We start from the raw sequence: 17,863 nt of genomic DNA, 5'->3' as shown, positions 1-17,863 counted from the left end.
CGTACACTACTGCTATATATACAGTTGGAGTGTACTTGGAACGCATGTTGCCATAGGAATGGAATCAAATGGCGTTCAGGACTCTCAAACCGGAAGCGGAAACATCCCGTGGAACACATAAGCCATCCTGTGGAACGCAAGCTGAACGAACTCGGCGAAGACGCAGGAAATTTTATGAACAATTTATTAACATCTGATAAGATACCATGTGAGGACCTATGAGGAAAGTTGGTCCCCTCATCAACGAATCAGATTGGCACAGAATATTATTCACCTGGAGGACACTTCAATCAACATACTGGATCCAAATGGGACTGAGGGATTATGCATGTTTTTATTCAGTTATTGCTGTTCACTTACATCTCTGAAGAAGTCCATTGTTAGTGAACGAAATGTGTTAGATATTTTATTTATACTTTTGGATTTGTTTTTATTATATACTTTTAATCAGGTGTTTTATGCCTAATAAATACCCAATTTGTACCTGATCCCTGACGTTGTCCTTTGAAGTTCCTGTGCCTGCTGGCTATCCATTACTACTTAAGGTGGCGAGCGGACCATTGTAGCCCTGTTCTTGGCTGTGAACCACTTCTTGAATTTCCATCTCGTGAGTGCAATCTATAAACTGCCATGTCTCACAGTTAATACTATACATCACTATGTATTGTTTGTTTTTATGTTTTAGAATCTAGCTGTATTCCAATTTTTGTATAATCCTTTGAAACAAATAGACAATTTCAGACTCCACTACTCTAAAATAAACATTACTAAAACACAGGCACACACTGTGGGCATCGGAAGGGGCGAGAGAGAGAGGCTAAATGAGGCATTCCCCCTGGACTGGCGAACAGACTATTTAACGTATCTGGGAATCATACTTACGAGGAAACCCTCACACTTGTTTTAAGCCAACTATAGCAACCTACTTAAAGAATTCAAAAACAGGCTTAAGGCTTCAGAGGGGAAATTCATCTCCTGGCTTGGCCATATAGCTGCTGTTAAAATGTCGCTGTTACCCAAACTCCTGTACCTATTCAGGACACTCCAGATAGACCTGCCGCCCACTTACCTGGAGTCGCTTTCGAAATAATTTCTGAAATTTATATTGCAAAACAAAAAAGTTAGAGTTTCCACAATAGTCCTGCATAGGCCGGTGACTGAGGGGGGCTGGGGATACCAAATCAACAACAGTAACACAAAGCAGCATTGTTGAGTACGATACTCACCCTGCATGGCAAACCTCGTGTCCACAATGGACCGGAATTGAAGAGTATTGGATAAAACTCACCTCACTGCACCTAATATTTAGGATAGACCGTAGAAAGAGTCCAAAAACTAAACCTTACAACCACTCGGTTGCTTATGAACACATGGAACGGGGTGCGGAAGTCATTGACTGGCTACCCCAACATACCAATGGCGATGCCTCTACAAGCCATTAATCTCACAATCCCAGCATTCAACCCAAAAACTTGGATAGACAGCGGTATAACGCAGGTTCTGCAGTTGTATCAAGAGCATTGCCTCAAACCATTTCCACACTTGCAAGAGCAATATAATCTCCCTTCCAGACTCATATATCCCTACCTTCAGTTAAAATCACTCCTATCAGATAATACACCAGTAAGGCCTACACAAAAGGCCACTGATAACACATCAGAATTCGAAACCACCTGCATGACACCTAAATCTTCTCAAAGACCATTGTCTAGATGCTACAACCTACTGTTACACATTCAAACACCACCACACAAGTCATACAAGGAGCTATAGAATAGAGAAGTTGGGTTTGTGATCCGTGCTTCACAATGGAAGAGGGCATTTACAATACACAAAGGCCTCACATCCTGTGCTCAACACCTGGAAATCCAAAGGAAAATCCTATACCGCTGGTACTTTGTACTGGAGAGGATACATAAGATCTGGGCAAACTCTCCCAGCCTGTGCTGGAGGTGTGACAAGGCAGTGGGGTCAATGATCCCCATTTGGCGAACATGTCCCACGATCCAACCTTTCTGGATCAAAGTGACTAGACTTATATCAGATGTAACTCATGCCCAAGTGGCCCCTAGGCCCGAGATATATTTGCTATTCATCCTGCCTTACAGACTGCCCAAAACCCAACTAGCGCTTCTTTACCATTCGCTAGTCTCAGCGAACCTTCTGGTACCTAGAGAGTGGAAATCCATAAAGCCACTAAATTTCACCCATTTAATACACCAAATCACACTCAACTGGATGTATGAGACCATGCACCAACACCAATTCAGACATAAACTGGTGCTCGCGAAGGCCAAAGAGATATGGGTTGAGTTTGTTAAGAACGGAACATAAATAAACCCATAATGCGAATTATAACAAACAAACAAAAAAAACATCCAATCGCTAAGAGCTTTAACCCTATACGAGATCACAATGGCCGATAATACAGTTGACGGATGAAGCAGGGACAACACGGAGGCAATTTGAAGGGATGCCTGAGATTCGCGCCTATACCCACCTAACCTCACCCCTCCTCCTAGCAGCTCCCCTCCCCACTCCCCACTCCCCACTCTCCCCTGATCCCTCTTTCTTTACCTCTCTATCCCGCTACTTTCCCTGTCCCCTCCTTGGGACAACTGTATGCTCCTACTCTCTGATCTTTCTTTATTTCTCACATTCTGTTGTTTAGTGAAAACACCTTGGTTCATGTAATGTGAAGATAACTAAGTACTCTTTGATCCATATGACATATTCTTGCACCAATTTTCAAATACATGTTTATACATGGCAATGTCAGCGTTGAAAATCTTATGAACCAATACAAATTGTCAAATAAAAAAAAAAAAAAGTTGTACAGGTCCGCACTTAAAATAGAACATACGACCGGTTTGCACTACTTGTTAATCGTTCTCTATGCATGGTTATGCTAGTGAGCTAGTAAGGTTAGTATTGTGTCATATAGAGGGTAGGGTTAACCCACTGAGGCCATTGAGAATGTTTGGTCAGCTCGGGGCTAGTAGTTACAGGTTGCTGACAACGTTAAGAAGCTCCACAAGGGGGTGTGACTTGGTGGCGTGGTATTGTCATGGCATTATCTAAATAAAATAAAACGCAACAGGCTGAAGCAAAACAAATCTACGGGCATGTGTTATAGTCGATATTTGCAGGTGTAGCTGAGGTTCTGCTTGTCATAGTCCCCTTGCACATGCCAGGTGTTCAGCCGACTCCCTTGTGTGGTCTTCCCTTCAGATAGTTACAGTCCATGCCACGGTTGACGAGTAGAAAAATATTTTTATGCTATAGCTTTTTGCATATTTTAATATTCTAATATTTTGAAAAATAATTGTAAATCATTTGAAAAATAATTGTAAATCATTTGAAAAATGTACCGCAAAATATTAAATTGAGGCCTAGGTGCATAAAGAATAATACTCATAGGTGTAGTATTAAAAAGGTCACATGCATATATACAAACATTGGTTTGAGAGTGTATTAAAACTCTTATGCCCCTAGGGTCCTTATTTAGGAGGCACAGTCCCTATTTGGGGCCCAAATCCCTCTGTCCCCCTTTTCCATCCTAGTGTCGCTCTTTTCTAGGGAGTTTCATATTGTTGATAGGTCTGAGTGTATAACAGAGCTCCACAGCAATAACACTCACAGTAATAAGGACACATGACATGTGTGACATGTCATGATTCCCTTTTATTCCAGAAATGTGGTCCTTAAGGGGTTAAAGGGACAATCCAAACCCCTAAACCACTTTAGCTTGCTGAAGTGCTTTATGTATGGAGACTATGTCATTTTTTTTGCATTTTACAAAAAGTATAGAAATTGAAATATAATTTTGCCCTTTTATAAATTATAAATAGGGGGCTCAAGAAAGCTATAGTGTTTATAGAGTTGGTAGTGTTCTTTTAACAAGTGTCAACTTTAAAATGTTGATTGTCATTATATTAATTGCTGTTTTACACATCTGATAATTATAAGAATCATGCTAAAACATAGTATAATATTTTATTTTCATCTAGCTATTGTCTCTGTATTATTACATGTTTATACGTATATGCAGTGTTTTCAACTTGGCAATTTCATAACATGCTAAATTTGATCAGGTAAAAAATATGTAACCAGATATCAGCAATGCCCGCAAATATGATTAACTGGAGGCCATTAAATATTTTTATGAACCATGTACATTTTTGCGATTCATTAAGCTAAACTATATTCGCAGAAGCAAAACCTATAACAGGGATAAATTGATTTTCACTCTGAACTCTCTAGGTCTTGTAGACTACAAATACTCTCCCAATCTTGGACTTGTTGTGCATGTGACTTTGCCAGACTAATTAATAGTGCATCCTAGTCATCAGGAAAATGTATAGATAACAAACAGTGATTCATTAACATATATGCACTGTATTCAAATAACAAGAGACATATTTTCATGTGGGGCTCACAATACAGAGGAGCTAACTATAAACAGATAGTTATGGCAGACTAATTATCATTTGCATATTTGATTTACATGAAAAGTTGCTTTAGACTTCAGAACTATGAAAACTCTTAAGTTTGCCGATGGAAATGTATAATAAAATAATTTATTATAATATATGCCAGCATCCCATAAAAATTATTGCGTGTGTAGAGCAATAGAACTTTTCTGCTTTTCACACACATGCATCACCTAAAAAACTACCGCATTTATATGATAACCTTAAGACATAGTAGCAAATTATAAAAGTGGCATTAATATAATGCATGTACTAACATAGCATCTGTATCTTCCCACCAGGCATTGCTGCAATAGAATATATATCCATTTTTGGAATGGACTACAAAGGAAATCATGAATTTTAGTGTGATGCCATCATTCATGTTATCGTGGCCATGTCTTGGTGAAAGCTAAGAAATACTAAGAAAAGCTTTCACAGCTTTCCAGGAATCTACCATGGAAAATAAAACGTTGCAGACCAGTTTAATGCTTCAATTTTAAGGCAGTAAAGATGATGTAGGATTCCTACACCTACAAAACAAAGGCACTCAGACATCCAAAATTTCTGACAACTCACTCACTACGGGGAACTTAGCTTGATGTTTGACATACAATTGTTCTTGCTTGTTCTGTTAATATTTTATTCTTTGTCTTTTTTGGTTTCAGTTCACATGAGTGTACACCAACACACTTCACTTGATCTTTATTGACGTACACTGTCAGAGGCGATTCTGGGCTGGATTTAGATTGGTCTGCGTCTTAAGTTCACTATTTCTTTATTATTTGTATAGGCTCAAAATAGTAGTTAATTCAGTACTTGGGCAATGACTGTTTCCACAACTGTATATATAGTTTCTTATTGCTTGTTAACATACTTTATACTATGTACAGGTGACTCAACTGATTAATAAATTCTTATTAAACTCAAAATGTCTGACTGCAACTGTAGCTTCATCATGTGAAAGGATCCAGTGGATTTGTTAACCAGAAACTGTCTTTACTTTGCAGACACTGCACTGTATTAATCTATGAGAATCATCTGCTGTCCACATCTTATAAGTGGATAATGGACAGCAAAATGGGCTCCATAAACAAGACAATACGCCATTATTTTTGACAGTAAAACCCAAACAATAGACAAAGTCCAGATATGAGAAGCCCATAATCTGAGGTATCCTTCATCATGAAAAATACTGCAACATTAAAAAAACGATTCCACAGAAATAGCAAGCAAAACATAACCTATTCTGAGAACTCTTACCTGCTGCATTTGATTGATCTATCAAAACCTTTTCAAAATCTTCTTTTTCTACAGTTTTACCACAAGCAGGCATTCTGGGTAGCTTAAAACTAACACATGCTGATCTGCAATAAAAGAAATGTCACAAATTACAGTACAATGACTATAAAAGGTAAATAATTAAGTAAGATTTTGCTAGATTTTCTGTATTTACTGTGTATAGATTTTATGACTAGCCAACGCAATGGTGCTTACGTTCTTGGCTTTGGAATGTTGAAAGCTTCAAGTGAACTTTCCAAGAATGGAACCTGTGATACTGAGTTCACACTCCTTCTATTGCAAACATTCACAATGAATGATTGAGTAATGTATTAGCCTAGGCATAAAACAATTAACGTTTGAGCGTAGTAAAGGTTCTGCTTGTACCAGTGGTGTATATTTTGTTATGTACTAGCCACAATAATCCTTCTACAGTGTCTAACCACTGCTTTACTACAGCTATTATGTAATTTGTATTTGTCTTTTATAATGATTATCTTTATTCAATTTAAAAAATAATATATAATTAAACAGAATTGAATTAACTACTTTTCATTAGTTTTGTAGATTTTCAAAACAATGAACAACAAAACAAAACCATCGGTAATAATAATCATTTTCCAATTTGTGGTAAAATTTGACAAACTTTACATTCTGTAAATCAGCTATGCTTTCATTTTGGTTACTGTGGCCTTAAAAATGGGAAAATACGCTTTGAATTCACTTTGAACTCTCACTTTAGTAAATAACCATATAAGACATTTAAAAATGAACAGGAAAGCAAATTATCTTACTAAAATTACTTATAACATTGGAACATTTTATAAGAGTTTCTAAAAAGTGTTCAAAGATTGATTTGTTGGCTCTATACCCAACTTGCGGTTGCCAAAGAGCAAAAGAGAATCCAATGTAGACAATTCAGTGTTACAAAGGGAACATGTGCATCATTTCCCCAAGTTGTAGTATTATTATATTGTAATATTAAATATGTCATAATTATTGTACCTGCATTAAAAAAAAATTAAAACCAAAAACAAAAATTGATTTTCTGTCTTTTCAAGTTGGGATTTTACTTACAAAAAGAAATGCAAAAGAAAGAAAATAACCAATTAGATGCATGGATATTAAATCAACCAAATCAGGCACAAACTAGGAACTCAAATATAGAATGAATGAAGACATTTATTATCACCTGTAGCTTTAACAACAACTTTAATATTAAGTTATTTTCTTTCAACAGACATGGTCTCCTAATGCCCTGCAAACAAAAGCTACCACAAACTCCCTGTCAATAAGTCACAAAACAAATAACTTTATCATGAGGCTCTCAGAGGCTCTCAGAGGACAAGGATGGTATTCAATAATAATAGCAAAGTTTGTGTGAATACAATAGATTGGAGTGACACAGTCAGGTTTAAGGCCTTGTAGACTGCACATTACTAGAATATATTAAGGGTTCATTGGCTTTATCTGGAAAATCCATTAATTATTAATTAGCTGCAGTCTTAGGGGTGAAAAAAACGTAACTTTACTGAAGACATATGGATACACATGCATAGTAGTGAGGATGGAAAAGTATTAAGGGGTGGGTTCGCCTCATGTGACAGGGAGCAGGAGGGTGCAAACAGAACTCCCCCAGAGCAGGCAACTGTCTACAAGCTCATTCCTGATTGGGATGCCATGATCACCCTTTACTAATTTTGGGGCTGGGATGTGACATAATCTCAACCCCAGCATCAATACAGAGAAAAATGGAGCTGCCCACTAGACCACACATTCTCCATTTTAAGGTATTAAAGGGGATGCTTGACAGATAAGTCAAATGGCAAATGATTTAGGTAAACTAGAAAAATGATCAGAGCTGTGGCAACTGACCTTTAATGTGGATAAGTGCAAGATAATGCACCTTGGACGTAAAAACCCAAGGGCAGAGTATAGGATATTTGTTATCCTACTAACCTCAACATCTGAGTAAAGGGATTTAGGGGTGATTATTTCTGATGACTTAAAGGTAGGCAGACAATGTAATAGAGCAGGAGGAAATGCTAGCAGAATGCTTGGTTGTATAGGGAGAGGTATTAGCAATAGAACGAGGGAAGTGCTCATGCCATTGCACAGAACACTGGTGAGACCTCACTTGGAGTATTGTACACAGTACTGGAGACCGTATCTCCAGAAGGATATTGATACTGTTAAGAGAGTTCAGAGAAGGGCTACTAAACTCGGTCATAGATTGCAGGATAAAACTTACCAGGAAAGGTTAAAGGATCTTAACATGTATAGCTTGGAGGAAAGATGAGGCAGGGGGGATATGATAGAAACATTTAAATACATAAAGGGAATCAACACAGTAAAGGAGGAGACCATATTGAAAAGAAGAAAAACTGCCACAACAAGAGGACACAGTCTAAAATTAGAGGGACAAAGGTTTAAAAATAATATCAGGAAGTATTACTTTACTGAGAGGGTAGTGGATGCATGGAATAGCCTTCCAGCTGAAGTGGTAGAGGTTAACACAGTGAGGGAGTTTAAGCATGCGTGGGATAGGCATAAGGCTATCCTAGACTTAAGCTAAGGCCAGGGACTAATTAAAAGTATTTCAAAATATTGGTCAGACTAAATGGGCCGAATGGTTTTTATCTGCCGTCACATTCTTTGTTTCTATGTTTATCTCTCACCGTGAATCTTCTCCACACAAAAAAAACAACATTACATGTGTGTGTGTATATAAAACTGTGTGTTTGAGTGTGTATGTGTAAGAATGTGTGTGTATATGAATCTGTGTGGATTTGTGAATGTGTGTGTCTCTGTGTGCATATGAATGTGTGTTTGTGTATATGTGCATGTTAAAAGGTTCAAGATGCCTCGGCTTTGCTATGGTAGTCATGGTCTGAAGGTGTGTACATGTTCTTGACCTCCATGTTTGTAATCTTTCCTGCTGTACTGATGGCATATTGGTAAATATTTAGGAGCTGTAACAGGTATTTTCTATTTCTTTGTGCTTTTTTGCAGTAGGTGTAATATTTTCAGAGATAAGATAATCCTTTGTGACACTGCCAAGTAACAGTGCTTTGTTAAGTCATTTGATGAGCCAATGGAACTGCAGTTCTGTTTAATCTCCTGACATGCCACATTCTATAAATGCACAGCATCACTATAACCCAGTGACAAAGGATAAGCTATCTTTCCATCAGTGTTGGACTTTGACAGCTTTAATGTACACATGTATGTAAGCTATGTAGCTTATTACTTAGAAATGTTACACTGAATTCATTGGAAATAAACTAAAATATGTTTTATGATGTCTACTCACATCTGTGATTTTGTTTCAGACATAATTGTATATATAATTCTTTATTCATTTTATTGTCAATTCGTTTGAAATTGTTTAACTGAATATTTTTTTTTACGTTTTTGAATGCTGAATTTCCTCCAGTTTGCTATTTTTTTTAAAGCTGCCGTGGAATGTGTACAGTATTCAACATGTGTGTTTGCTTTTATTTATATTTATTTGTATTCTATATTTTATTGTAGCAGATTATTTAAAATGCAGACTGGTTAAGGCATAGCCTGCCACTTTTTAAGTGCAGTCAACAACTTATTGTAAACAGCAATAATTGGTTACAAATAGTACGAAATATACGAAATATTAATATATATATAATTAAGCTGTATACCGATAGGGTATTATCAGACGGGCAGTGCACATTTTATGATAAGTAGTACTGTATAAGGCTGGAACAATCTGCTTCTAGTGGGGGAGTGAGTCTCGAGAGATAACCTTGGCATAGGGACATTCGTGAAAAAGCATATGCTAACAGATGGAATTACTATTAACTTATAAACGTATAGAAGGTGATAAACGTATTATCAATGTGTTTCAAGTCATGTACAGCCTAGAGAAGGTGCAGTGATGGGTAAAACACTGGCAACTGGTATCATAAGGCATGTCCTTGTGCCCTCTGTCGCGGTGTTTCTCATTCTCAGGTGTTCGTCAGATTTGACTCTCCTGCTGCTTGTCTGGGTTTTGGGTAGAAGGGTCGTATATTGCGCATATCTCACACCTGGGTTTGGGAGCTTTTACCCGGGGTAGTGGTGAGCATAGCCTCTGGCAAAGGGATTCCTAGTGATTTAAAGAACTTCCCTGTTTCGGACTGTTGTAGTAGTTAAATTCACTTCCCGTCATGGAGCACTGACAATTTCCAGCTTGGGCCCAAACGGTATGCCACACTAGGTTCCCTCAAGTGCTGAGTGACAGGGCGAAGATCTTGTTGCCAAACCATGGTGGACCTAGTCAGGTCATTATAGAAGGAGAGGTCCCCTTCATAGTGGTGAGTCGGGAAGTCCTGGACTGCTGCCTGCAGCAGCTGCTTATTCTGTAGTAAATTGGAAGCTTATCAGCAAGTCTCTTGGGGCCCCGTCCGGGGCTTTAGTTAATTTGGGTATCTGAAAATAGTTTTCCAGCATGGCTGCCATGGCCTTAGATAGTGAGATTAAGAAGCTTTGTAGGCGTCGGATGTACTGCAGGACTTCGGCGTCCGTAATATCCTCTGGGACATTTCGAATCCTGAAATTGCGCTAAAGCTTGGAGTCTTCAAGTGTTGCAATTCTACCTTCCATGAGAAGGTTTGCTTGCTGGAGCTTGTCTATCTCGGACTGTTGTGCATCTTGCCTGCTTTGCGCAGTTGTTCTGGAGTCCTCCAGTGCCTGCAATCTAGTTGTTATGCCCCCTAAGTCCTCCCGGACCAGTGCGATTTCCGCTGCAAATAAGGCTTTAATTTCCTTCAGCAGGTTTTGGATGTCGGCCTTGCTTGCTGGTGTTTGTTCCAGGCTGGGGCTGGTTTTTGCCCGCTGACCTGCAGGTAGGTGTTGAGGTTCAGAGTTTGCCTGTGTTGAACTCTGTATGCTGGGGATGGGGAAATCCTCTGTTTCGCTCTCCTCTGATGTGATGTTGGAATCTTCCCTCGCCGGCGCCATTTTAGTAGGCCGTGGTATCGGAGTTCCCCTTAGCAATGTGGCGATGTTTTGTGATGAAGCAACATTTTCCCTATAGTGTCTGGGCGTCTAGTGGGTGAGTATCGAGCGTTTTTTTACCCTGGTTATGTGCAAGTTAAGCGTTGTTCTCGCAGGAGCTCTTAGCATGTGCATCTGCTGCGATCGGCCGCTGGCTTTGCCCACCATGTGTTTGCTTTTAATACACTTAGTTTTAACTTAGATGGTTTGAAAAGACAGCTCACGAGTTGGAGCATTAACGGTACTTATACACATCTATTTTTATTTAGGGTATAGAACCAAAACCGCCATGCATGAAAATCAGAAGTATGCTAGCGGTCCTCTCTACTCGTCTGTGTGCTACTTTTCAAATATATGTATTTAACAAAATGTGTTTTGACAATTTGCATTTGTAAGTTTGTAGAACATTATGTTCCCTCTAGATTGCAAGGTCTACTGAGCAGATATTTCCACAGCTTCTGCATTCATGGTATTATTATTATTATTTTTTTTAAATCTTCATACTCTTTGCCCATTGGAGACTATTCCAGAAAATATGTGTATTTTGCCACTCTGTCAATAAATGACACAATGAAATATAATCATTCAGACAGGTTACCTGCTAGCATTTTCTTTCACTTTATGTCTTGCAATTGTTCTCTGAAGTGCAAGATTCAGCCTTTCAAACTGTAACAACAAATAAAAGTAAAAAAGTAAATTAAAGTGCGACATCTAAACAGATGTATAATAATCATTTTAGGCTGTATTTAACATGTTAACATGTAATATGAAATGCAACAAGTTATCATTTTAAAAGAGTTCTACCAGTACTGTTGATATACATCCAAAATTAACAAAGTAATGCAATTTTTATCCTAGGATTGCAATGTAAACAATTGAAATATTTATTTTACATTCGTGCTTTTCTTTTCAGGAGTAATTTCAATATTTCCTGCGACATATGCTCAGTCAAATACATCTCTTCAATTGGAAAAAAATAGCGTGATCCAAAGTTAAATTTTAATTAGTTTTTAGGTTGTGCAGATGTCCCATAAATTTAAGCTACCCTTTAAAAATTATAAAGGAAACATAATAAAACAAGTGTAATAATTTTTACATACATTTGAAGTGGTGTATTCAATGAACGGTGAGTTGATGAACTGACCAGTGTAGTTCAAACCGTTTGCTAAAATATCCCCAAATTGGAAATTCCCTGCCGTTTGCTCAAAACAAATTCTGCTTTTACAGCAATACTATTATGGCAATATTTTTTAACTAAGTTGCAAAATTAACACACGTCTTTGCTTAAAGCTTTACTGGCACGTGAAAATGTATTTCCAGAACTCAGCATTAAACAATCCAAGGGTTACTCCAAGCACCACGAAGATGGCCACTTCAGTGATTTGAAGTGGACATGGTACTTGGAGTCTGTGTGTGCAGCATTACACACTCAAATACTGCACATACTGCGTTTATCCCATTTGTCCCCTGAGGGGTAACTTTGCCTCCGGGTGTGGCATTGGGACATCATTAGCCTTCCTGGAACAAGAGTTCCATGTGGCTGATGTCAATTCTCTACATATTTCTACACACAGAGTGTCATTAATTGGCAGAGTCGTCAACTACCCCATTACAGTAGGCTGTAGTGGTTATGATGCTTGGAGTAACCATTTCAACAAATAGACTAATATTAGTTTAGTCTAACCAAGCTATAGTAAATTTAGCTGATATTGGCACTTGAAAGTCTGTCAGCAGGGTCAGTGCAACCATAAGACGGCACAGACGGTGCAAAATATGGCTGATTGGCAGGAGGACAGTGCACAGCATTCCCACTCCTGCTAATCACACAAGAAGCATGGCCAAGCAGACTGCGGTAAAGGATCTTCTGTATCCTCTACAGCAGGCTGACAAGAAGTGCTTTCTGTGAGCAACAAACAACTTCCTGTCAGACCGGGAAGATGGTACAGAAGACCCTCTACTGTGGTCCGCAGCCATGCTACAAAGGGCAGATAAGGGGGCACAGAAAAGGAGAGGAGGGAAGAAACAACAAAGACTAGGGGGAATGGAAGAGATCGCAAAGAGGAGTGGAAGAGACAAACAAAAGGGCTGGGGAATAGAGACACACAGGGGAAGGGGACTGAAAGACACACAAAGGAGGGAAGGAGTAGGAGACACACAGGGGGGGGGGGGCGTGTAGAGGCACACAATGGGGAAAAATGGAGGATAACATACACTATAGAGATCTAAGGTACAAAAACGGGGTACACCATACAGGGTGAGATGTTCAAAAGAGAGGACGAGAGTTTATGAAACTATGAAACACAAAAGTAGGTAAGAAATTCAGAAGTGGCTTAAAAGACACACATGTAAAAATTCCTTTCTTTTTGGGGGGGGGGGGGGGAGGGGTAGGAGGGGCAGCAAAATGCATCTTCGCCTGTGTAGTCAAAAACCCTTGCACTGGCCCTGTCAGTGTTGTGTGATGGAGGTGGCCATATTTGAAATGTATGAATTTGTTAAAAATATAAATCACCACTTCAGAGAGCATGCGATGTTAGCAGCCAATCCAATTCTTTTATTTGCAAAGTAGCTCTCAGCCGTCCACTGAACAGGAAACAGAAAATGTTTCTTTGAATGAGCAGGAAATCCTTAATTTTTATATTGGAAAATCGATTTAAAAATGATCAGTATTGGGTATAGAGAGTTGTAGATGGTATATAAAATATTTCCGATTACAATTAATTAACTATTAATAAATTACACTTGCCCCAATTTTCACAATGTTAGTAAAATATTCAACTTGGTAAAAAAAAATTACCAAGGCTGTGAAGATTTCTGTTACAAACAAATTTTAAATATTTACTCTATTATATGTGGAAATGAAATATTACATGTATTGCATCCTCATCTAGTATTTTTTTTGTAATGAACACATATAAGTTAATTGGAATTTTTTGTGAACTTCATGGCTATTCTTTGCTGTATGGGGTTTGCCATTTTTAGTATTCTTTGGTTAGAAGCACCGCATATTTGCTATGACCTTGCAATATTTAAAGGTCTGAAACCATCTCTGATTTTTTTTATATAGTTTATTTTTTAAGTTGCTTGATGTCAGGGGTTAATGAAAGGACTCATAGATGCATGGTATTCTTGATAACATGCATGGTATTCTTGATAACATGCATGGTATTGATCGTGTAAGCTGGTTGTCTGACCAAAGACTAAAACGACACCAAAAGATGACTGAAGGGGCGGCGCGCCTGACTCTGAAGATGGCCAGACGTGTTTGTTGAGAGCTTCTGGTTCTCTCAGCTTTTCTTTAGCCTATGAGACTGAAAAGTACCTAATAGCTAACAGAATATACAAGAGACGGCTCTGATACCAGAGATCTCTGACATGATTCTGAAACCATGATAGTCGGCCAGGGGAGGCGGACAATCTCCCGACTGCGCCCGTGCAGATCCAATCATCTAATTTGAAGCCCCATCACCACGCCTCCAGCTGCTCAAGTGGAAAACATTTATTTCTTCCTGCTAGGTTAAAGAGGTTTCAGCTATACTTAAATATTTGCTTTGCCTTAACCTGAATCAACCCCCCAAAATATGATTAGGATCAATAGAATTCTATTATTATTATTATTATTATTGCCATGTATTCATGTGATCATTTTTGGAAAAACAGTTCAGCTGAACCGAAATTGCACAAAAATGTGACTCTTAGTGTACTGCAATTATTCCCCAGTTGTCCCCTCATGTTTTTCTGGCGTCCATATTGTGTTTTTAAGTTAGTGAATTTAAATTAATTATCTATCAACCCATAATTCGGATGAATCTAGTTTCACTGCACTGTGAGTGGTTATCATGCAAAGCCATCCATGAGACATTCCATTGTACGATATTTGATAACATGTTGTTTTTTTTTACCAGAACACATTTAAGCATCAATGCTGAAGTGCTTTATGGCGAAATTGCCTGTCCCTATTTTTTTGAAAGTGTCAATTTTTAGCATGTTTAGAAAACAGCTTAGTCACACAGACAGCCTGGAGGTTTCGATGCATCATTCACTTTGAACTCTTGTTCAAGGCAGACAAGAGGGGTTGTACCTTTCTTAATGTTTGCTGTTCATTCTTTTCTTAATGAACTGTTGTACAGCTCATTCAGAAGAAAATGATTGGCCAGGCAGGCGCATGCACGATTTGTCTGCAAGCCCTCTCAATGAAAAGTCATTTTGACAGGACAATGTCAAGCAGAAGTCTGTTTTGGACAAAAAAGGGGATGGTATATGACAGCTGTAGAAAATTGGGCAGACTAGATGGGCCGAATGGTTCTTATCTGCCGTCATATTCTATGTTTCTATGTTTCTAATGTAAGCTAGTTTTTACATATACCCCATTCCCACAATATGCAAAAATTATTCACTGCAGGTTTTTTTGAGAGGTGGTACATGGTTAAAAAAAAATTAAATACATTTCTGGAGTGCTTCCTTAATAGGATCTGAGACATCAGGCACCATCTTGATCTAAGCATTTTCAGAGCAGAGAACCTGGAATTTCCTTAGGACCATTTAGCCCAGCCTTATTATTACTCTCTATCCTACTGGCCATGGGATGGAGGGAAGGCTCATTATTATTATTATCATCGTAATTTACACAGTGCCAAAATATTCCACAGCACTTTGCAATATTACAAAGGGGGGTTTTAACGATACAAAATTTTACAGGAACAACAGGTTGACGAGGACCCTGCTCAAAAGAGCTTACAATCTAGAAAAGGTGTGGTATAAAAACACAATAGGGTGAGCTTACAATCCAGATGAGTTGAGGTATAAAACCACAAGAGGAAGGGCACTGTGGAGCTAGCAACCAAACGATAGGACGGGAAACAGCAGTATCATAAGGTGAGAGTGTAGCCCTTTAAGTAAGAGGTAGGTTTGTGAAATATCACTATGGACGCCATATCTTTTCCTGAAGAGATGGGTTTTGAGGGCTTTCTTAAATAATTGAAGACCATGGAAGAGTGGTGGCAGGCAGACCTTTCCAGAGGAGAGAAGCAGCCCACGAGAAGTCTTGCAAGTGCGAGTTAGCAGTAAACATTATAGCAGCAGACAAGAGATGGTCCACGGCAGAGCGGAGAGACAGAGAAGGGGTGGGCCTATGAATTAGTGAGGAAATGTAATGAGGATAGAGTTGTTAGAACTTTATATTTAACAGTTAGTATTTTGAATTGAACTCTATAGTGTACAGGGAGCCAATGTAAGGATTAGCAGAGGGGTGAGGTGTGAGAGAAGTAAAGGGAGAGAAAAATCAGTCTGGCAGCAGCATTCCTTACAGACTGTACCGAGGCAGTATGGTTTCTGAGGAAACCATTAGAAGAAAATTACAGCAATCAATGAGAGGAATTACAAGGGTATGAACAAGCTTTTTTGTAGCATCATGTGTAAGGATGGGGTGAATGTGGGAAATGTTTATTAGGTTGAATTGGCAGATTTTAGCAACAGACTGGACCTAAGTTAAGGTCAGATTCAAATATAACTCCAAGACAGTGAGCTTGCAAGGATGGGCTGATGCGGGTACAATCAACTTGCAAGGAGAGCGAAAGAGGAGGATTAGTATTTTGCGTAGGAAAGATAAGAAGAGAGGCAACCAGTGATGTGCTCTAGAATGGCCCGAGGCAACCTGATAGAGTTTGTGGAGCAGTAGGGTTTCTGCTCTCACCCCACTGCTCTGTCAAACCTCTCCCCACCATCTCATCCATCTCTTTCTCCTCATTTTAAGTTCACTCAATTCATCTGTTCAAACCCATCTCTGCAAACATTGCTGGTATTTACCAGCCACCTAATTTCCTTCTTCTTTTCATTGACCACATTGCTGGCTGACTTCCCTAATTCCTTTCAAATAATATTCCATCCCTAATTCTTAGAGACTTTAACATTTCCATCAACTCATCCTTGTCCCAGTAGCCTAAAAACAACTTATAATAACCTCCTCTCATGAACTATTCCAGTGGGCTAATTCAGGTTTCAGGGAATAAACTCCATAGTAATTATCTGATATACATCTTCTGATGCTTTTCTCAGATGGAGGCCATCCGGATTAAGTTAATTATTATTTTTGCTAGTTACAAATAATTATATATTTTTTTCTTTCATTTTTTGATCTCTAAGAGTTATATAAATGGTTCTGAATTATGTAAAGTTTTTTTTTTTTTTATTAGCTGTTACATTGCTTTAATTTGCAGTATCTTTGCAAGAAATAAAAAAGTGGTTAAGATTTTTTTCCCCCAAACATTTTTAGAAAATGAAGAAAGACCATTTTAAATAATTCTGTCTCTTTAAATGGGCATATTTTTTTTTCTGCATGACTGAACCTTCAAGGAATCCTATTTCACACATCAGACAATTGCACCTTGCACATTGAAGCTGCTAGCATCACTTTGCTTTAGACATCATAAACATTCAAAATGGCACAAAACAAGATGGTTGGTGTGGGGCATGAACTAAGATCTTACTAACTTAATCAAATTGGCTATTTTTTTTTAACTATAAAGTTAACACTGTTTACAACTGACTACAAAAATAGAACATATAAATTAGCATAACCTAACGGTTTCTATTTCCTACAATGCTTCTTATGTAATTATCTTTATTAAACTTTTAACTAGTAATCATAACATTTAGCATCTGGTGCAATGCCCAAATATTTACTGTTTTTGGGGTGCAGACAAGGCCCCACAAGGGTCATCAATTGGGCACTGAGAAGACATGTCTCTGAATCGTCTCCAAGCTTACAACGTGTATTTTATAATCACAATTCAGATCGAAGAACAAATATGTTCTTTATTTCAGTACATTCTATGTGCCCAGGCATAATTTTTGTAAAATATATTTTATAACATTAATATTGTTATGATTTTATAGAACTATTTTTATTTCAATGTCTGCAGCTACAATGTAACATTGCGGTTACTATGCCTAATAAAATGATAAATGAGTGCTGGAATGTTTAAAGGTCACACTGCATCTTACTCTGGTTTACATATGCACAACAAGTTAAAAATAAATATATATATATATATATATGGGTGTAGAAACAATCGCACTCCTGGGACTTGGTTGAAGTAGTA

The 17,863-nt window shown here is 38.2% G+C and overlaps 1 protein-coding gene across 1 annotated transcript in view; it reads right to left on the bottom strand.

Annotated features, from left to right (window-relative positions):
* Positions 1–17,863, bottom strand: part of GUCY1A1 (guanylate cyclase 1 soluble subunit alpha 1) — a 59,770-nt gene that overhangs the window by 39,395 nt on the left and 2,512 nt on the right. Inside the window, exons 2-3 of the mRNA XM_063460102.1 lie at positions 11,365–11,432; positions 5,736–5,839 (exon numbers count right to left, since the gene is read on the bottom strand). Of these exons, the coding sequence (XP_063316172.1) occupies positions 5,736–5,839; positions 11,365–11,432 (172 nt within the window). The remainder of the gene's footprint in view (positions 1–5,735; positions 5,840–11,364; positions 11,433–17,863) is intronic.

This window comes from Pelobates fuscus, chromosome 6 (assembly GCF_036172605.1).
Source record: "Pelobates fuscus isolate aPelFus1 chromosome 6, aPelFus1.pri, whole genome shotgun sequence".
In the NCBI taxonomy this organism is placed as follows: domain Eukaryota; kingdom Metazoa; phylum Chordata; class Amphibia; order Anura; family Pelobatidae; genus Pelobates; species Pelobates fuscus.
This window is presented reverse-complemented; position numbering and strand designations above follow the sequence as displayed.